Here is a 22,131-nt window from a genome sequence, read left to right as displayed (position 1 = left end):
CATAGCTACTATAGATTAGAAATAGGTTTATATAGTCCCTCATCCATGGGACAAAATACTACAAATTAAACTGTTAGTAATCTATGATATTGAATTTAAGAGAGAGCATATAGACAGATTTGCAGTTGCTAAGGGGAAGAGGGAGTGGGGGAAGCATGGATTAGGAGTTTGGGGTTAACAGATGCAAGCTTTTATATACAGAATGAATAAACAATAAGGTCCTACTGTATAGCACGGGAAATTATATGCAAGATCCTGTAATAAACTATAATGGAAAAGAAAAGAGAGAGCATATAGGATCATCATTCAGGAAACTCAGCTAATAACTAGTAACTAAGCTCCACTTTTATTACTATACTATAATAATCTACTTAACTGGGTGACTTTTCAAACATCTCAAACAAATGTTAAACTGGATTTCAAGCCCAGAAACCCTAAAAGAGAAAATGGATCTGGAAAAAAAAATCAATGTAACAGCAGGACCAGAATTCTGGCACCAAAGGAATGGAGCAAAATAACTACCTGAAGAATATGCCAACAAATTCATGTTTTAAAAGATAAAATTCAATAGAGATAAATGCAAAGTCCTATGCTTCAACTGTAAAGAAATAGCTATGATAGAAATATGTGATATATTACATCAGGCTGAAACACAGCTCACATGTAAAAGACTGAAAGAGATCCAACAAACAGTATGACGTGGCTTCCAAAATGCAAATGTCACCTTAAGGTAAATGAATAGAATTACAGTGTCTAGAACAAAGGAAGTCACAGCACCATCTTTATTCTATGTTGGTCAAACCTCATCTGGAGTAACTGCTCAGTTCTAAGCATGATATTTGAAGAGGGACATCTATAAAGTTTTATTTTATTTATTTGCTTGTCCAAACGAGAACAAGTAGAAAAGTGAGATTTTTAAAGAATGGTTGAAAGTCTGTGCAGGATATTTAACATAAAAGAAGAAACTAGTGTATACATGATGACAAGAATAATAGTAAAATATACTGAGCACATACTCTTGTGCCAGGAACTATGCTGTACCTTGACAATGGTTGTTTACAAATCTCTAGAAGGCCATCTTGTGGAAGAAGAGTGGACATATTCTGGGTAACCTCAGAGCACAGAATTAGGCAGAATGAATGGAAGGCATGAGAGGGGTGTTGGTTCACCTCCACATAACGTAGGACTTTCTTATCATTGGTACAATGTAGTGATAGATGAGTCTATTTTGGAAGGAAGAAAGAGCCACCTCATGCCAGACAGGTTTAAGCAGAAAGTGAATTACCAAAGAATGCCTGCCAAAGACACTGTAGAGAGTATTTATATATTGCTTTAGAGGAAAAAGTCTCCACTGCTCCTTTGTCCAGAAAGAGGCTTGCCTGTAGAGAATCAGCTACTAGCAACTTAGCTTGACTGTGGTAGGCATGCTGTGTATGCAGGACATAAACTTTCCAAACACAGATATTTTATTTGGCCTAGGCTTTGAGGGTGAGGGAGAGGGAAGGGAGGATGATCACCCTCTGGCGAGGAATAAGGGAGTTCAGTAAAGGGCCCCAGGTCTTGCATAGTCTACTAAAGCTCTACAGCAGGATCCAAAGTTCTCTGAAGATTGTTTCTCCTCTTAAGCTAGGCAGCTTTCTTCATGAGGAGGATTTCATTGATTACCCATATGATTCCAAACCAAGTACTTTGCAGCAAAAGATATTGTTGCAGTTGAACAATCAACTTATGAAGCTTTCACTCAGGCTATACCTTAATTCTAGATAGCTTTTCTCTCACCCCTGACCACTCCCAACCAACTAAGCTTCTTTCCTCTGACAACATGATGCTAAAATCTCACCTCAAGGGTCAGCCAATCAAGTTGAATAATACAATTTAACTTCAGACCTCCCTGGTGGTCCAGTGGTTAAAAACCCACCTTCCAATGGAGGGGACACAGATTTGATGCCTGGTCCAGGAATATTCCACATGCCATAGGGCAACTAAGCCTATGTGCCACAACTACTGAGCCCACGCTCTAGAGCTCATGAGCTTTAGTTACGGAAGCCCATGTGCCTAGAGCCCATGCTCTATAACAAGAGAAGCCCATGCAGCACAACTAAAGAAAGCCTGCATGCAGCAACTAGAGAAAGCCCGCACACAGCAAGGAAGACCCAGAACGGCCAAAAAAACTAAAACATAAAAATAAAACTGAGGATCTTAAAAGACAAAATAAAAACTTATTTTCCCCATTTTCACTCTCATTCTCTGGTGATCTTAAATAACCCCTTTATCTATGGATTGAGGCCAACAAAACAACTCCTTATGTATAAAGTAATGTAATAGAGGACAATTTAAAACGGCTTTTCTGTTGAAGACAGTGCTTTCAAAATATGATTTCTATAATGTTACTAACTTCATTCACAGAATTATTCGAAAGTTGGGCCTCATCCCAAAATAACAACCTTATTGGTGGAAACAGCAAAGAGCAAAGTAGACAAAGAATTCCTCGAGTTTCTTACCAAGCAAATGGGCAGGGAGGCATCCAGTAGGGCTGATATAGGAAGGGTAGGTATCCATCAACTTTGCCCTTACATAAGCGTGAAGTTGTTCATATAATGGTTTAATCTGAAAAGCCCAGGAAGACAGTTTAAGACCAAGAATAGCCTATTCCAATTTCCAGTCCCCAACACTAAAAATAGGGGCTTCTTTAGACAGTAGAATTACCCTAAATTCTAATTTCTTCTCCTTTGAAATGTTCTGAAGAGTTTGAAAGCATTCCTTCTTACCAGATATAGATGATGACTAGTTCCACTGCATAAAGTAGTGAACGCATCTGCAGGGATACAAACACTACCCGGAAGGTGTGCGTGCTAAGTTGCTTCAGTCGTGTCTGACTCTGCGATCCCATGGACTGTAGCCCGCCAGGCTCCTCTGTCCATGGGATTCTCTAGGCAAGAATACTGGAGTGGGTTGCCATGCCCTCCTCTGGGGGATCTTCCCGACTCAGAGATCAAACCCGCATCTCTTATGTCTCCTGCATTGGCAGGTGGGTTCTTTACCATTAGCACCACTTTGGAAGCCCCAATTGGAAGGCAGGTGCAAAAAATATATATATTCATTTTAAGATACTACCTACTTTCTTCATTTTTAAATTGAAGTATCATTTATATATCATAAAATTTACCCATTTTAAAGTATACAGTTTTGTGAGTTTTAAAAAAAAGTATACTATTGGACAACCATCACTACTGCCCAGTTTTAGAACATTTCCAGTATTGCCAAAAGTTTTCTTGTACCCATCTGCAGTCAACTCCATTCCCACCTCCAGCCCCAGGTGATCACTAAACTGATTTCTTTCTCTATAGTTTGGCTGATTATACACATTTAATATAAATGAAATCATACAATATGTGAACTTCTGTGTCTCGTTACCTCTGCAAAGGTACGTTCCACATCTTTCATCAACTGGTCTCGGCTGTAGTCATAGTCCCCTGCCCCAGTCACCTCATAATCCCCTCTCCAATAGTCCCCGTAGTCCTCATAATCTGTTTTAAAAAGAAGAAAATGAGAACATCTGGAAAGAAAGAGGTAAAGCACAGTATACATAGACTAGCCTTCCTGGGAGGTTAAAAAAAAATCCAAAGACCTGTCACATTTTTATTGGCCTTCAACTCAAAGGTATACAAATGAATAACACTAGCTAATGTGTCTGAAATTTAATTCACTATCTCATCTAATGAGCACAAAAACTCTACAAGGTGGTCAGTATTACAATTCCCATGGTGCTGGGTAACAGCTGGCTCTTGGCTGATTAAAGGATTCGTCCAAGGTCACACAAGTGGTGAGGGTGAGAGGCGGACTCCTAGTCTCCTAACCCCAGGTCTCTTCTCTCTCCATAGGTCAGTTGGCATCTTTAGCTTTAAAACATGGGATTGGGTCTTTAAATTCTCATTTTGTTTAGGACCTTATATTTTCAACTGTAACCCAACCCATCTTGGACATGGCCACAGTGGGCCTGTGTTTGCTGGCAAATTCTACATATACACAGCCCATCTCTGTGCTTCATGCAATGTCTCGTTATCAAGAAACACAAGCTTGGGTCAGGATAACAGCTAATAAACTTTGTAAATGTATTTTAGTAATTTTAATTTTTACATGCTCATTGGCAATGAATGATCAGGAAAATGAGGAGAGAAGTAAATATTTGGATGGAAGGATGTGACGATGGGTTCCAGTCTCCAGTTTGCCTCTGGCTTGAGAATATGAGTTTAAGTGGCGGTGGAACACAAAAAGAACAGATGAAAAATGTTTTCTCTTCCTCAACCCCAGGAGTCAGTAAATGACCAAAACATAAATTTATTCACAATGCCACGGCTTCAGCTCATTATTCAGGCAGGGGGATAACTTGAGAGAAATGGAAATTCCTCCCCATGTTAAGATTTTGATGACCACAGTTTCCAGCCTAAAGTACTCTGATTTGTTTCTTTCTGGGACACCACTCTGAGGTAATCACACAAATGACCTTCAAGAATGAACTGTGGCCAGATGGGAGTTTAAAGGAGAGACAGTGTCTCTGTCTTTCATCCTTTCTGGTAAATAGAATCTGTCCATCCACAGACTACCTTAGGAACCCTCAGGAGCCTGAGCCCTTCCCAGACTACTGATTTGTTTGAGGCTTGGTAACTTAGTCTCGCTCTCAAGCCCTTTAAACTGTAGAATGTCAATTCACCTTTCCTTATTCCCTAGTGGTCTCCTCTTGGAGACATGTAACGTGAATTGTTCATAAGGTGATTAATTTAGGGATACCCAAAGGAGATCAGTCCTGGGTGTTCAACGGAAGGACTGATGTTGAAGCTGAAACTCCAATGTTTTGGCCACCTCATGCGAAGAGTTGACTCATTGGAAAAGACCCTAATGCTGGGAAGGATTGGGGGCAGGAGGAGAAGGGGACGACAGAGGATAAGATGGCTGGATGGCATCACCGACTCGATGGACATGGGTCTGAGTAGACTCTGGGAGTTAGTGATGGACAGGGAGGCCTGGCATGCTGCGATTCATGGGGTTGCAAAGAGTCGGACACGACTGAGCTACTGAACTGAACTGAACTAAACTGAACTTATATCAAAGGGCAGGCTTGGTAATTCATGAGAAATAGCCCCACAGCCGTGTAGGGAGCTTCAGAACCGCCACAGCCCAGCAAACTTACTGTTGGCTCTCGCCATCTCATTTTCCAGGACCACATACTCTTCATACAATGGCCTTAGTTGCTTGCCGACCTCAGCCCTCCAGCCTTGCCAAGCCCAGAGCCTCCGATTGTAGTCTCTGCTGTTTTCCATTATGTCATCCAAACCTATTATCACAAAGTACCCAAAGGGAAATAAACATGCATTTTTAGAAATTTTCATTTGTAAAGAATTGAAAGGCTGGCAAATATCAAGGTCATAAAGTCGTTCAGTGAAATCTCATGATTCATTCATGTCCTCACCCTTATAAGAGCTTCAAAATAATTCTGCAGAGAAAATAAACCACTGAGATCACTGAACTACTAACTTAATTAAACTACTTGAGTGTGACAGGATTTATAGTGAAGTTTTCTTAAAACTTAAAAGAGCATCTGTGTGCTAAAACACACACGTTTGGAATTTTTCCCTCTTTGGATTTTCCATCTGAAAGGCACAACATCATCATCTGATGTTAATCTCATTTTTACAGCTTGGAATAAAAAAAAGTAAATTTTATAATCACTGCTCAAAATTAATAGCCCACCTGGTTCAAGTGCTAAGCACTCCTGTGTATTTGGGTCCAAAACTTTCCCAGTACTGTAGATGGTGCTCATTGTATTTAGAATCGTGTTCAACTACAAATTAAAGATAACAAACAATGTTAAAAATGGAAGATATACAAAAGAGAATGCTAATGTAGAGATGTCCTTTCAATCATGCAACTTTTTATGCCTCAAAATGCAGAAGTTCACATCTTCTTGGCCAAGTATCTTCTTTTATGTAGGATTGGAATATCTCAGTTAAATTTTCCCATCATCAACTAGCACATACTGCCCTTATAAGCATATGATAAATACATGTGGAGTGACTGGAAAAAAAACCCAGATCTACCAAAATCCCAAGAATGTTTCTCGCCTACACATGCACAGAGCAGTGCATTTCTTGTTCCATTCAGGCTTCACTGAGTGCACATTTACTGAACATCTACTACGTCCTACACTCTGATAATTATGACATGAACAAGTCACTGGTCTTTAAGAACCCCACAAACATGCTACAGTGAGTCATGAAATCAATGATTACATAACAGAGTGACAGGTGCTACAACTGTCACCAAAAAGTGATGTGGCAGTATGGGGGGAGTGGTTGAATTAGTAACTTGGAAACTCAGGAATGGCTTCAAAGAGGGGATACATTAGAGCTGTGTTTTGGAAGAGCAGGATGTCATACCCCTGCTCACTTTCATGCAGACATGAACCCACTTGGAGGGCTGCATTCAGTCCAAGGATACTGACAAAATGAAGCCAGCAACCAGGACTGGTTAGGGAACTTGAAACCATCATATAAGGAAAAATCAACAGATGGAAGGATGTTTTAGGCTAGAGAAAAAAGCGTCAAATAGTTAAAAAAAAAAAAATCTGCTTTCCTTTATTTGAAGACTATTATAGGAGACAACCATTTGGCTCCAGAAGGCGGTAGAAAGTGGAGGTAAATCACTTTATGCTCAATGGAGGAAGAATCTTGCCATTACTTAGAGGGACCCACATATGGAAATGATGTTTTAGAAAGAAGTGACTCGCCTATCCCTAAAGTGGTCTGCGCTGGGGTGGTTTAGCCACATTTTAAAGAAGTTGCAGAAGACATTCAAGAATGAAAGGGGTGGGGGAAGATGAGATGACATATCGGGCTTCTCAAGCTTAGGACTGCTGATATTTTAGACCAGACAACTGTCACTGGGGGCTTCCTTGTGCTTTGCAGAGTGTTTAGCAACATCCCTACTCACTAGTGGAGAAGGCAATGGCAACCCACTCCAGTATTCTTGCCTGGAGAATCCCAGGGACGGGGGAGCCTGGTGGGCTACCGTCTATGGGGTTGCACAGAGTCGGACACGACTGAAGCGACTTAGCAGCAACAGCAGCAGCTACTCACTAGAGGCCAATAACACCCTTCAACAGTTGTGACAACCAAAAATATCTCCAGACATTGTCAAATGGCCCTGGTGGGCAAAATCACTTGCAGTTGAGAAGCACAGACATGGACTGAGTGCCTGGTCCTCAGGAAGGCGACCTCTATCACTGTATCTATGGACCACAGAGCCCTGACAATCCTAGTTTAACAATGTGTCCTAACATACCAGTGTCCTCCTTCACTCTCAAAGGACCCCAATTTGGAGGATAAATTACGTGACCACCCCACCGAGGCACAGCGCTCTTTCTATTGTGAGCATTGCTAGGTTTGCAGATAAAATAAGCAGCCCTGAGTGATACTAATGTTTAAGATTTCCCCAGTATTTCCATTCTTCGGATCAGTGCTAGCAAGTCACATACTCGTTTGCTCTTCTCTGCCGAGAGCACTGAGGTCCCACTCTGCTGTAGGGCCTTCAACTGACGCTTGAGTGTGAGATTCTGAATTTCTTCGAGTGAGTAAGTTTTGGCCATCCTGGACTGTTCTTCATAAAAGGCAGACCATTTGGCCCTGGCTTCATTCTGAAATGACAACAACAAAAAATGAAGTTTAAGTTAGAATGGGACTGTTCAAATAGACAGAAGATACAGTCCAAAGAACATCTGGTGGAACATCTAATATTTCCTGAGTTATTTAATTCTCTACTTTGCTGAAGGTCAAGGTTTAGGTTAAGCGTGACCAAGCCACTCTTGGTCACTCTCTCTTTCTGGCCTTTTGCTTCATTTTCCCAAGGGTCCTGTCCCCAGAACTGGAAGTGAATTCTCATAGATGATTCATGTTGTGGGGTCCTGGAATGTACGGCCTTAGCACTGTGACGTGGGTGAGTGGCTCAAGGATTCAATGACCAACGCTCTAAAGGGAGAGCCCAGCAGAGCTCAGAGCCGACTTCCTGAGAATACAGCTTCTCACAATGATTAGAACCATGAGAAATAACCAGTTTGCAGGAAACTTCATAGTCCTGTGATTTACCAGAGATTCTGATCTTGAATTTTGATCCCCAGTTCAAGACTGCCCTGAACATGGCCATTTGGTAACCATGGTGATTATCTACCCACCAGAGAAACCAAGAAGCAGGTAGTGATACCAGGGTTCACTTGCCCCCCATCTTGACTTCTCCATATGTATCCAATGCAGTCTTCTCTCAGTGTACAAGCTCACTTCCATTTATCAAAGGTTAAAATGAGCAACCACTTTCTACACTGTACTTCTCTAGACTATATAAAAGAGGTAGCATATGAGGCACGTAAGAACTCCATTCTTCGAGTCAGACACCTCTACCTAGCTGTGTGACTTTGAGAAAATTACTTAGCCTGAGTCACGTTACCTTATCCATAAAATGAGAGTAATAGTAGAACTTACCTCAAAGGGTTGTTGAAAGGACAAGAAAATTTAACAAATAATAAAATGCCTCTCAGAGTCCCCGATACATCCTAAGCACTAAAAAATGGTAGCTACTTTATCACTTATAGAAAAGAAGTCCTTGTCCTTAAGATGCTTATTGTTTTATCAAACAGATAAGATATGCATCATGAACGCTTCATTACTGAAACATAAAAGCCTATGATTCCATATAAACTATGAGTGGGGCCAGGCAGTTCCTGTTATAGGGCCAGATTTGGCAAGGACTCCTGGAGGAGGCAGAACTTAAGACAGATCTTAAAGTAGGCAGAAAATAGATCTCTGTAGAGTACTTTGCAAAATAATTTACCTCAGTTGATTTTCTTAACAATCCCAAGAGATAGAAAATTACTCTATTTCCATTCTTCGTATGTGAAGAAAGGGGCTAAGAAAAATAAACAGTAGAGCTGGCAACTAATTGCCAGTATATGAATCCTGCATCCTAAGGTGGGTAGACTCTAAGATGGCTCCCATGACCCCTACTTTCTGGTGGTACACCCTCCTGTGTTTCCCTTCCCTTGAGTGTGAGCAGGACCTATGACTCACTTCTAACAAGGAGAATACAGCAGAAGTGAAGGATATACATGTTTATGTTAGATAAGATTGTTTTCATTGTTTGTTTGTTTTTAGCCACACAGCTTGTGGGATCCTAGTTCCCTAACCAGAGATCAAACTCGTTCCCTCCTGCAGTGGAAGCACAGAGCCCTAACCACTGGACAGCCAGGGAATTTCCAAGGCTATCATTTTTATCTTGCTAGAAGAATCTCCCTTGCTAATACTGATGCAGTAAGATGCCATGTTGTGAGCTATCCCATGGCTAGGGCCACATGGTGAGGAATTCAAGATGGTCTCTGACTGACATCCTAAGGAGCATACGAGGATCTGAATGCTACCACTAGCCACATTAGCTTGGAAGTGGATTCATCTCCAGTCGAGTCACAGATGAGATCACAGCTCTAGCCAGGACCTTGATTGTAATCTTGTAAGACTCAGAAGCAGATCCAGCTAAACTATGCCAGGATTCCTGCCCACAGGAACTATGAGATAATAAATGTGTGTTGTTTTAATCTGGTAATCTTTTACTCAATAGATGATCTTTTGTGGTAATCTTTTACACAATAGATAAATAGTAGAGATTCCAAAGCAGGACTCCAGCCATGACTGCATTTTCTAGATTAAGAAACTTTACTGTTATCCTGTGAATACTAGGGAGTCACTTAGGGGTTGCAAGCAGGTGTGTGACATGATGAAAGTGGTTCATGAAAGGTGCAGCAATGGATCATACAAGAGATGAATAGAATAGTCACAGTGAAATGGAAAATGATTTCTCTTTATTGAGCACACACAACCCCTTAGGAACTACTGCTCAATGAATCTGCACAATCTTGTGAGGTAGTTGTGATTGTCTCCAATTCACAAATGAGGGAAATGAGGCACAGAGCAGGTAAGTAATTTTGACTAGGTCACACAGCTAGTAACTGGAAGAAGCAGGGAATCAACACAGATATGTTTGCCTCTAAAGCTAAATGCTCTTAACCACTGGCTGTAGATTGGATTCAACACATTCTAGTCTTCTTTGTACCATGTGTGAATGAGAAGGAATGAGCTATGGAAAGAGGAGTTTGGTCTACAGCACAGATTCATTTACGTAACCCACCACCCACCTCTCAGCCCCTACCCTTTTTCATCCAATCCAGGATGATTTACAGCAAAATTTCTGGTAAAATTTGATTCCAAACTAAGAGAATTCTTTTATTTTCAATCTCCCTTGGAGACAACCCAGAATCCCCAAAAGGCCTCAGTCTTAAAACATTTTTTAAAATTATAATGTATGTGGGAACTTTGAAGATATCTGTTTTATTTATCATCATCATACTAGAAGTGTTATACTTTGTATCACAAAAACATTATGTTGTCTTGAATTTTGGCCCCTGAGGATACACTGTTCCATCTCAAGCTGTTCTTTTTAATCTTATTTACAATTTATTCCATATTCATACTATAAGGTTCCTATGCCTAAATAAAACTGACAGCTAAGCAGTTACACAGAGAATAAAAATCAGTTCATACATACCAACCAAGTCACTTAGATAATGCTTGACAGCTATATGTAATTTTTGGACTTGAATGATGAATGGATTGAAGCATATACAGTTACTTACATGGCTACAGGGTTCAAAAAGAACTATTACAGGTCAAATAAATAGCATCCCATACTGCCTCTGTGCAAAGGCAGAAGAGAAGCAATTAACACAGCAAACGTTTCTGCAGCCATTGATGGGGGCTTGGGGTCAAGACACACATTACTCAGTACAATCACAGGAAGTTAAAACCCTCTCTGACCCGCTATGTATAACTGTAGTGGATACCATATTCTCATCCTATGAGAGATCCTTTGTCATTTCAAGGACTGAAAATATAAAATCCTAAATTACACTTTATGTGTCTGTTAGTTGCTCAGTCGTGTTCAACTCTTTGCGACCACATGGACTATAGCCCACTAGGCTACTCTGTCTGTGGGATTCTCCAGGCAAGAATACTGAAGCAGGTTGCCATTTCCTTCCATTCCAAAGGCTATCCTGTTCTTTTTGGCCCTTATGATATGCAAGTTAAATATGATCTCATCATGCTTTTAGATGTTTTCATACGAGCTTTGTCTTAAGTCATAGGTCTTGTGGTCTCTACCCAAATTATGATAGTTTTATTTAAACAATTGCTTTTGTGATAAGTTATTTGAAATGCAAAAAATTAAAATTTCATCTTCTTTTTTTCTATGCCTCACTTAACTGCCTAGGCTATTCCTTCAGCAGTCTCTAAACCACTTCTTTCCCTGTAGGTATGAGAGTCTCCTGAAGACAGAAGATGAAAAACTGAAAGGAACCTTAACATCTAGGCAGTGACTTGGCACCCAACAAGTTCCCAGGGAACCCTCCACTCTCAGGCCCCATGTGTTGGCCCAGTATCCAGACATAGATCTCAAAACCACATCAGATTTAAAGTTGAAAATTGCCTTGATTACTTTTCAAATAGGCCCAGACATGTGCATATTTTTAAAAACACTTATTCTATTCAACAAAGTAAGGAATCTTAATTATAAGAATATGAATTCTATTGCTTTGTCTTGAGAATCAAAATTTTATTTTTTCTTTTTCCAGATGGGCAGAAGCAATGTGGCTTTCAAACATTTCAATTTTTTTTGAATTTTAGTTCATAGGGAAAAAAATTGACTTCTGAAATTGGGTCCTGCCAGAAAGTGGCCCACCAGATATATATTTGATATATTTCATAATAAAAATATAATATAGTATAAATAACATAGCAAATGTCACAAAAACCTTTACTTGGGTTTTTAAAATGTTAACACTTTATAATAGTTGCTTCAGACATATTAATTTAGTGGTTAGAGCCAATAATATCATATTACATTCTCAAAAGTTGCTGAGAATACATCTTAAATGTTCTCAAATAGTAATCATGTGCTGTAATGCAGGTGTTAATTAAGGCTACTGCTACCATGGTAATCATTTTGCAATATATCAGTGTATCAAATCAACAGTTTGTAACACCTTAAACTTACATAATATTATATGTCAATTATATCTCAATAAAGTTGAGAAAAAAAGAAAATCTCTCTGCTTTTTTCACTTAGCATTACTTAGTTTTTCTAGTTTTTCAAGTATACATTCCCTATTCATCTTAACTGCTGTATAATTTTAAGTATATGACCAAATTCAAATTTGTTTAATAATTTCTCATCTATGAACATTTCCTGTCTTTAGGTAATAACTTATTTTTTACCATATACATCCTTGTATTAGGTTAAATAATACAAAATTGCTAATATTTAATTTAAATCTGCAAATATATAAAGTTTCTTGAGTACACAGGTGAGGCTCTCCAGGGGGGATTCTTGGAAGTGGAAAGGATGGGTTAAAGCAAGTTTCAACTTCTACAGATATCATCATATTTTAGCAAATATGATTTTATGTCAATTTGGTGTTTCACTATTAAAATAATGTTATCCTGATTATTAGTCAGGTTAAACATATATAGGAGGTGTGTGTGTGTATATATATACATATATATATATGTATATATATATATTTATTGATTGATTTGAATTTCTTCTTCTATGCATTTCTTGCTCATATCTTTCTCCCATTTTTCTAGTGAATTTTTGTCTTTATCATTTAGTAAAATTTCTTTATATACCCTTGCTGTCAATCTTTTGTTAATTATATGTATCAAAATGTTTTCTTAAGCTCTGCTTCTTGTCTTGTGTATGTGTTTATGACATCTTTTGGTGCACAAAAGTTTGTTTTTAATTCTAATGAAATTTATTTGCTAAGTCTTTTCCTTTATAGATTGATCTTTTATTTAATAAACCATTCTCAAATAAAACTCATTTAATAAACCATTCCCAAGCAAGACTCATTTAATAAACCATTCCTAACCAAAAGTTACCTATATTTTCTTATAAAAGCTTGACTTGCTTTTCCTATTTAATTTTTGGTCTATCTTAAATTTATTTGTATCTATTGCATAAAGTAGAAATGCCTTGAGCTTTGGATCAAAAAAGAGTCCCTACAGATTTTTTGATTTGCTTCTTTTTTCCACAGCTCTAGGAATCTGAACTAATTTTTGGTTAATTTTTTCGCTCAATATTCCTGCACCCTGCTAGTAGTATAAATTCAATTTCCACACCTATTAAAAAACCTCACAGGGGAAACCTGATTTTGATCAAGTCTCTAGAGCAGGACTCTGCCTACCATCTGTTTTTATAAATAAAGTTTTCATATTCACACCTATTTATGTATCATCTAAGAAAGGCAATGCCAAAGAATGCTCAAACCACCATACAATTGCACTCATCTCACACGCTGGTAAAGTAATGCTTAAAATTCTCCAAGCCAGGCTTCAGCAATAGGTGAACCGTGAACTTCCAGATGTTCAAGCTGGTTTTAGAACAGGCAGAGGAACCAGAGATCAAATTGTCAACATCTGATGGATCATCAAAAAAGCAAGAGAGTTCCAGAAAAACATCTATTTCTGCTTTATTAACTATGCCAAAGCCTTTGACTGTGTGGATCACAATAAACTGTGGAAAATTCTGAAAGAGATGGGAATACCAGACCACCTGACCTGCCTCTTGACAAACCTGTATGCAGGTCAGGAAGCAACAGTTAGAACTGGACATGGAACAACAGACTGGCTCCAAATAGGAAAAGGAGTACGTCAAGGCTGTATATTGTCACCCTGCTTATTTAACTTATATGCAGAGTACATCATGAGAAACGCTGGGCTGGATGAAGCACAAGCTGGAATCAAGATTGCTGGGAGAAATATCAATAACCTCAGATATGCAGAGGACACCACCCTTATGGCAGAAAGTGAAGAAGAACTAAGGAGCCTCTTGATGAAAGTGAAAGAGGAAAGTGAAAAAGTTGGCTAAAAGTTCAACATTCAGAAAACTAAGATCATGGCATCTGGTCCCATCACTTCATGGGAAATAGATGGGGAAACAGCGGAAACAGTGGCTGACGTTATTTTTTTGGGCTCCAAAATCACTGCAGATGGTGATTGCAGCCATGAAATTAAAAGACGCTTACTCCTTTGAAGGAAAGTTACGACCAACCTAGATAGCATATTGAAAAGCAGAGACACTACTTTGCCAACAAAGGTCTGTCTAGTCAAGGCTATGGTTTTTCCAGTGGTCATGTATGGATGTGAGAGTTGGACTATAAAGAAAGCTGAGCACCAAAGAATTGATGCTTTTGAACTGCGGTGTTGGAGAAGACGCGAGTCCCTTGGACTGCAAGGAGATCCAACCAGTCCATCCTAATGGAAATCAGTCCTGAATGTTCATTGGAAGGACTGATCCTGAAGCTGAAACTCCAATACTTTGGCCACCTGATGTGAAGAGCTGACTCATTTGAAAAGTCCCTGATGCTGAGAAAGATTGAGGGCAGGAGGAGAAGGGGACAACAGAGGATGAGATGGTTGGATGGCATCACCGACTCAATGGATATGGGTTTGGGTGGACTCTGGGAGTTGGTGATGGACAGGGAGGCCTGGCGTGCTGCAATTCATGGGGTCACAAAGAGTCGGACACCACTGAGCAACTGAACTAAACTGAACTGATGCCTGCTTTTGTGTTACAATGGCAGAGTTGACTGGTCTACAATGGCAGGGTTGAAGAGGGACTGTAGGGCTCAAAAAGCCTGAAATATTTACTACTTGGCCTTTTACAGAAAAAAGTGTGCTGACCTCTGTACCAGATCTACACATTTGTAGAAAATACAAGGGTCAAAAGTTCATTTTAAGCAACATTATGGGAACACAATCAGCCAATCCAGAAAGTGGGAGTTTCTCTAGGAGCAACAATTCAATTTTTCTGCAAATAAATTACAAAAAAAAAAAAAAATGAGGAAAGGCTCTATAGACTGAAAGAGACTTAAAGTACATCTGCCAAAATGATCAAGAGAGGACTTTGCTAGATCCTGATTAAAACAAACCAGCTGAATTTTTCAAATGAGATATTAGGGTACATTTGTATATTGCTTAGATAGTTGATTATATTGAGGAATTATTGTTAAGTCTTTGACATGAAACTATTAAGGTTATTTAAAAAGTCTTACATTGAGAGCTACAAGGTGAAACATTTATTACATAAAACATATAGTTATCCCTTCAAAATAATCCAATAAACATGGCATTGGGTAGAAAAATAAAACAAGGTTGGCCGAAGTGTTGATAATTGCTGAAGCTGGGTGATGGGTATAAGGAGATTCAATATATTAGTCTTCTTATATATGTGTTTGAAAAATTTTACAATAAAGAGTACCATAAAATCCATATAATGGAATACTATTTGGCAGTAAAATGGGAAAAAATAATGATATATGCTACGGCATGCAAAGTGAAAGAAGCCAATCACAAAAGACCACCTAGTGTATAATTCCATTTATATGAAATGTCCAGAATAGGCAAATCTATAGACAGAAAGTAGATTAGTGGTTGCTTAGAGCTGGGGGGTTAGAGGAGGAAGAGTGATTGCTAATAAGCATGTGCTTTCTTTCTGGAGTGATAAAAATGTTCTAAGATGAGATAGTGATGATAGTTGCATAATTCTGTAAATATACTAAAAAGCATTGAACTGTATACTTTAAATTGGTGAATTTTATGGTACATAACCCAGGTGGTGCTAGTGGTAAAGAACCTGCCTGCCAATGCCAATGCAGGAGATGTAAGAGACCCAGGGTCAGGAAGATCCCCTGGAGAAGGGAATGGCAACCCACTCCAGTATTGTTGCCTGGGAAATCCCACAGACAGAGGAGCCTGGCGGGCTACAGTCCGTGGGGTCACAAAGAGTTGGACATGACTGAAGCGACTTAGCATGCAATTATATCTCAATAAAGCTGTTGTTAAAAGCCCTCAATAGTAAAAGTAAAGACAAAGAAAACCCACCTTATTCCCTAGGTCCTATAACTAGATGTGAAACTCCCATGGAACTGCTCCAAACCAAAGGATTTAGCCAAAATTAAATGTTTTCTCTTTTGTCCAGTTACCTGGCATACACTGAGAAGCAGCGGTAGTTCCTAACCACTAGGCTGCCCTCCCTGGGTATAGCTGGTGGCCGCCTGGTGTCCTGTCAGAGTACTGAGATCAATGAGTGTGTCAAATCTGGATGGCATGAAACATGTCATTTTGAATTGCTCAAGTTCAATTTTACCAAATTACATCACTCAACTGGGACATTATCAAGTTTTCATGACAAAGGAAAACCAGTATAAACAATACCTCCAATGCACTTGACTCCTATTAATCCTCCACATGTGGAACTTATCCACTCACCACTGTTATCCACTGAAAAATCTTGACTGGGCCCATCTACTATCTTACATTTATGAGATAAAAAGTAAGTGGCCTGCCCAAGGCATCACAGCCAGCTTAGCAGAATCAGGATAGCATCAGATTTCCTGAATTCCATCGTATCTGCATCACACTGACCTTTCCCCACCCCTGTACCTAGACGTAGGTACTTACATATCTTGGGGAGTGTGGGACAGACTCATTGCAGACAGGGTTGAAGTCTACGTTCTCTCCTTGGGTACAGAAGAGCAGTTTAAAATGACCCTGCTCTGGGTTCACTGTGCCCCCGCCCTCAAGACAGAGGAAAAGGTCTAGGAAGCAGGTGTGCCCAAGGAATCTAGGGACCCTGACCACCCAAAGGGTACATGTGGGCCTTCTGCTGTCTATTCACAGCTTCTGATAACTCAACAAGAAATATTTATGAAGTGTTCTGAGACCTCTGGGGCTCCAACAGGGCAGTCTTCAATGCTCCCTTCACAGTTGTGTCCACAGGAGTTGGGGGCAGCTGTAGTAGCTACTGCTGAATACTGAAACAGAGAACCAGGATGCCCCTGCCAGTGGCAGGGTCCTTTCACTCTCTTCCAGGAAAAAAAAATTGTCCAGGGACCTCCCAGGTTGCCAAAGGGCTTCTGACTTTGCAAAAAACCACCAAAAATCCTTTCACTTACAAAGGACTCTTTCAAAAATCAAACCAACAATAAACGCAAAAAAGTAATGTCATTTTACTGAGAAGAGAATTACAGTTTAATTGGTGAATGTTTGATCTCAAACACGAGAATTGTATTTGCTCTAAAGCAAGTGTCTGGTAATTAATTTTCATTGAATTTCTGAACTATGTGGAAATCTGTTTTGAACAAAGTTTTTTTCCTTATATCTATCTGATGGACCTCTCCTAAACAGGGATCTTTGGGGACACTACACTGATCAAATTCTAGTGCCCTCTATTATTTTAAACTATATTCTCATGGCTTGATCTAAGAATTGCCACACTAGGTCTATTGGCTGATAAGCCCAATATTCTGACTCTGAATGTTATACCAAGGGATAATTATGAAATGACAGATTGCCCTCAATAATGCGGCCATGATAGGATATGAACATACAGGTCATACAGCCCAAATTTCTCTTCCTATATTAGTTATCTATTGCTACAATAGTACTACATAACAGACCACCCAAAATCTCAACGGCATAAGTATTCATTGTTTGTGTGCCTAGAGTCACTGAGTGTTGCCAGGCAACTCTGCTAATCTTGGCTGGATCTTCCTAAAACTCTGCGGGATTAGTTTCTGCCAGGACAACTATTCCACACATCTCTCACTCTTTACCTGGTCAATCCAGGCATGTCCTCATGGCAAAGGCAAAGGTGTAAAGGAAAAGTCTCACTGTTCAAGTCCTTCCACGCCTCTACTTGTAAGACATCTGCTAACAGCCCATTGGTCAAAGTAAGTCACATGGCAAAGGGCACAGTCACATCACCTTCAGTGAGATGGCACTGTAAAGCGACATAACCTTGGGCATTGATATTGAGGAAGGTAAAGAACTGGGTTCATAAATGTATTCCTCACCCACAGTGGATCTACAATCTTTACATTCGCTTAAATATTTCCATAACCTATTTATAGTTTTCAATGTCTCACTTTTTCAGATTAAAGAATGGTCTAGATTTACAAGTCTTACCAATTTTACTACCTGTAATAGAAACACCACCTCCTCCTACTTATTGTAAATTTATCTCTTTTGAGCTTTCAAAGGCACCACCTTTCTAGTCTGAAGAGACTTGGCTAATACAACTGGGAACACTCTATCCTTTCTTCTTCCATCTCAGACTCACGTTTTTTTTCTTTTTGAGTTAGGCTTTGTAGAGCTAATTCTGTTTTCCCTTCTAACTCTCTCTCATTCCCATAAATCATTCCAGTGGCTCTTTTCTTGGAAAACATTCTCCATTTCTCCAATTCTTTCTATAAGCATGGCCATCAGCAGTGGACCATTATCTCAGCTTCCTATTCATCTTGGTACCTCCTGTAGCACCAGCTGCAGTTCCTGTTTCATTAGGGGATCTCAATATATGTGATAAGAGAACAGAAGAGCCATTGTCCTCCCTGTCTATTGCCTCCTTCCCAGGTAAATCCACACAGATGCACTAATGCGCTAACTCACCCTTCACCACTGCTGGAGGAAGGAGATACTGGGCCCCCTGCTTGCTTCTTGTATTTGCATATTTTCACTTTTCTTTAAAGGGCCCATACTGTCTGCACTTTGACTGCCCTTCGTGGACTTATGCCCTTTCATTTCTGCCTTTCCTCTAATCAACCAGTGCAATTCAAAAGTGATAGCACTTAATGATCCAGAGATGATTTCAACAAACATCACTACATCTCCTTCTGTAAAATGTCTTCTCAGTATCTGGGCACTGAACAGAACTGTTACACTTTTTTCAGCAATTAGAATTCCCTCTCACATTCACAGCAATGGTACCGTATTGTTCTCCCAGGCTCACAAGCATTGAGCAAAATTTCGGTGGTTTTGTGTATTAACTGTTGTCACAGCAACCCTATGAAGCAAGTATGAGTATTAGGTGGCTTTTCACAGGCAGAAAAACTAAGGCGCAGAAAGGTTCACTAAGTAGCTCAAGTTCACCCAGGTAGAAAGCGGTGGAGCCAGGATTTGGACCTCGGCAGTTTGACTCCAGAGCTCTTAGGCACAATGCTGGTCTACCTTCAACACCACCTACGGACCATTTGACTGAGAATGAAAACAAATGCACAGTGCACATCAAGATCAAATAAAACGTGAGAAAAAAGCAACCATGAAGAGATGAAGAAAGGTAAGACCAAAATATGAGATAAGAAAAAAAAAATGGTCTCCTATGACAACACTGGGCTGTCAAAATCTCCTGGATTTCTTAAATCTTTAGAAAAACTGGGGGGGGGGGGGATTCACATGAAGCAGCAGATCTCAGACTGAATCTGCCCAGAATATAGAACCTGTCCAGTGAGTGGCAGTAATTTAACTTAAACCTGTAACCCACTATTCAAAAAAATAAGATTTGAACTACATTTTTGAAAGAATGCATTGCTGGACACGTGTCACAAAAACTTTTCTTAAATAATGTCACTCCATTTCCAGCACTGCTTTGAGATATGTGAGGGAAGAAACTTCCTAAATCCTTGCGCTTGTCAAATAGTACATCTTGCTTTCCCAGAGTATTCTGAGATTTGTCAGAACTGGTTTGATTACAGGTTTTCTTGGAGGGCTCTGTGGATCCCGTATGCTCTGGAAGTCCCTCAGAACTCCGTGACAATTAAGGAAGGAATTCCCAAGTCCAGCCTCACCCGACCCCTAGTAATCTTAATGACTAGCGAGCTCTTTCACTAAGCCTCCAGCTGCATATTTTTTCAGTTAATAGATGATTTGTAGAGAGTCTTTAGATATTCCTGTTGACATTGTAGGCTTGAGGAAATTATTAACTGAATAACTTATGGCATTTCTGTGACACGCTTTGAAAGCCTGACTATGATAAGAATTATGGTGGCAAATTTCTAGAGCATGTTCACTGGTTTTCAAGAATCTGGACTGAGACCAGTGAATTATTTTGTAACATTTTTTCAAATAAACTCAAAGGTCAATTTTTCAGTCATCTGGGACTCCAGAATCAGAAATACTGAGGCAAACATCCAATCTCACAGCTCAGAGCATTTGTTTGATTTCCCTTTTCAGTTTCCTGGGCAATAAGCTGATTTTTAAGAAGCAACCAATACCCCTCTGTAGCCATGAGAACTCACCATCTTTTGGACATTCGCATCGGTAATATTGGTGTTATAATTCCAAGAAGCAAGTGAACTTTGATAAGACAGGTCTTCGGCTTCATGGTTAAACTTCTCCAAAAATGTCTTGGCCTGTTCTTCAGTGGTGGATTGAGCAGCAGTTACAGCAACAAGGCTGAGAAGGAGCCAGAAAGAGCCTGTCATCTTTCTCTGTGCGCCAAGATCCCATCCACTGAAAAACTTCCCTAGAGTAAAACCTCCTCATGAGATTTTCTCTCTATCAGCCTTTGACCTTGGGCTGGGCACTGAGCAGGGAAGATGGAAAAAAAAAAAAGGAAGAAGAAGAAAAAACTGTAAACAATCTGCTGAACCAACATAAAATTCATCCTGGAGAGGCCAGATATGTAAACAGATTTTAGAATGATTTCTTAGAGGAAATCAAATAAACAAATGTTATTCATTAATCCTAGAGAATCACAGCTCTTCTTGCATTTTTATGGCCAAATCAAAACTTGTACATTTGGTTAATATGTTCCTTAAAATCTGTTAAAGATACACTGAAGATATTAGGATTTTACAGTAATAAATGAACTCTTGTATTAGGAATCTTGGGGCTAATGTTGGGGACTTACATGTTTTACAGACAAGTCCATTAATAATCACTTATCTCGCCTTCCTTTTTATTTTAAGCTCATATTCACAAAAACTCTCTACTTGGATAACACTTTCCCTTCCTAAGTAAACAACTTTGCCCTTGTCTTTACAGAATTTATTTTTTTCTGGTAAATTTTCATTTCCATGGCCATTTTTCTGAATTATAAAACTACCCTTCACTCCATAAGTTGACTCTCCTGATTTAACTTGGAAGAACTTTAAAAGGGTCCTTTTTTCTCTCTCAGATGATCACTGTGTGCCTCCATCCCTTTCACTTACCTGTTCAAAACTCGGTCAAGCTCACAAGGAAATCAGAATGCCACCACATGGTATGAAATTCAGAGTGTCCATGTCAGTCCTGGTCATCCATAGCCATGGATCATGGCATCGAATTCAGAGAGATTTCAGTGGTTATCCTGTAGAATATCAGGAGTTGGACCAGTATCCTCATTCCCAGGCTATAGATATAAGTGTTAACAGATAAAAGAGACGAGCCGCTTTAAATGGCAGGGCTCGTGGGCCTGCTTGGCTGTGATTATGAAACCTTCACACAGGGAAAACATTTCTTCACCCAGAAAAACAAGTCTTCCAGGTCCAGGTGAAATGGCAGTAACTAGGCCTTCAAAACAAACTTTCCACTACTTCCCCTTATTTTAACATTGTACATATTATTGTTGAAGAGCAAAAAATAATAAGTAATTGTTTAAAGTGCTTTGCATTATAATATCTCATTGAAGCAAACCTAGAGGCAAACATTTTTATCGCCATTATACAGATTATGAAACTGAGGCTCAGAGAACTTAAATAAATGGCCAAACCTCACTCACACATGAAGTGGCAGAGCTAGGATATGAAAGTATGCCGTTTGAACGTACAGTATAGGCCTGTAAGTTGCTGTCAATAGTCTAACAGCAATGATGCAGGTACGGATTGAGAGCAGCACAGGGACGTGGGCCTTTGAGGATGATGATGGATCTGGTTCGGCCACATCAAAAAGAGGTGGATTCTTACTACACTTAATATGAATCGAAAGACATCATCTTTCTAAGACATAAAGTAATTGACACATTTAAGCAATTATGATCAAGAAGGTTAAAACAAAGTGAGCTGGCAGGGATCAGTGCAGTTTCAGTCAAACTCCTCCCACATTCAAGGAAGCTGAGATCCACTCGCTTCTCACAGCATTAAGAGAAAAACCGGTCAAGAGAAAAGGGGGCAGTGTGTGAGGCTCTGAACAAAGAGGAGGAATGTCACTTTAATAAAAGCTGAAA

At 39.6% G+C, this 22,131-nt stretch overlaps 1 protein-coding gene across 11 annotated transcripts in view; it reads right to left on the bottom strand.

Moving 5' to 3' along the window:
- Positions 1 to 21,276, bottom strand: part of ACE2 (angiotensin converting enzyme 2) — a 46,994-nt gene extending 25,718 nt beyond the window's left edge. For 9 of the 11 annotated variants that reach the window (XR_014075716.1, XR_014075717.1, XR_014075718.1 and 6 more), the window contains exons 1-6: positions 20,225 to 20,458; positions 7,532 to 7,690; positions 5,749 to 5,839; positions 5,189 to 5,332; positions 3,415 to 3,527; positions 2,502 to 2,607 (exon numbers count right to left, since the gene is read on the bottom strand). Coding sequence is in view for 6 of the 11 variants with exons in the window: in XM_081565253.1 (XP_081421379.1) it covers positions 2,502 to 2,607; positions 3,415 to 3,527; positions 5,189 to 5,332; positions 5,749 to 5,839; positions 7,532 to 7,690; positions 20,225 to 20,410 (799 nt within the window). In the remaining 5 variants the exon portion in view is untranslated. Of the gene's footprint in view, positions 1 to 2,501; positions 2,608 to 3,414; positions 3,528 to 5,188; positions 5,333 to 5,748; positions 5,840 to 7,531; positions 7,691 to 20,224; positions 20,459 to 21,139 lie in introns of those variants that run through there. The other 2 variants (XM_081565255.1, XM_081565254.1) reach the window with 2 other exon arrangements.
- Positions 21,277 to 22,131: the final 855 nt, after the last annotated feature.

Source organism: Giraffa tippelskirchi, chromosome X (assembly GCF_054371585.1).
Source record: "Giraffa tippelskirchi isolate mGirTip1 chromosome X, T2T-mGirTip1v1.2.pri, whole genome shotgun sequence".
Classification (NCBI taxonomy): Eukaryota; Metazoa; Chordata; class Mammalia; order Artiodactyla; family Giraffidae; genus Giraffa; species Giraffa tippelskirchi.
The sequence above is the reverse complement of the archived record's forward strand: the minus strand, read 5'-3'. Positions and strand labels throughout refer to the sequence as shown.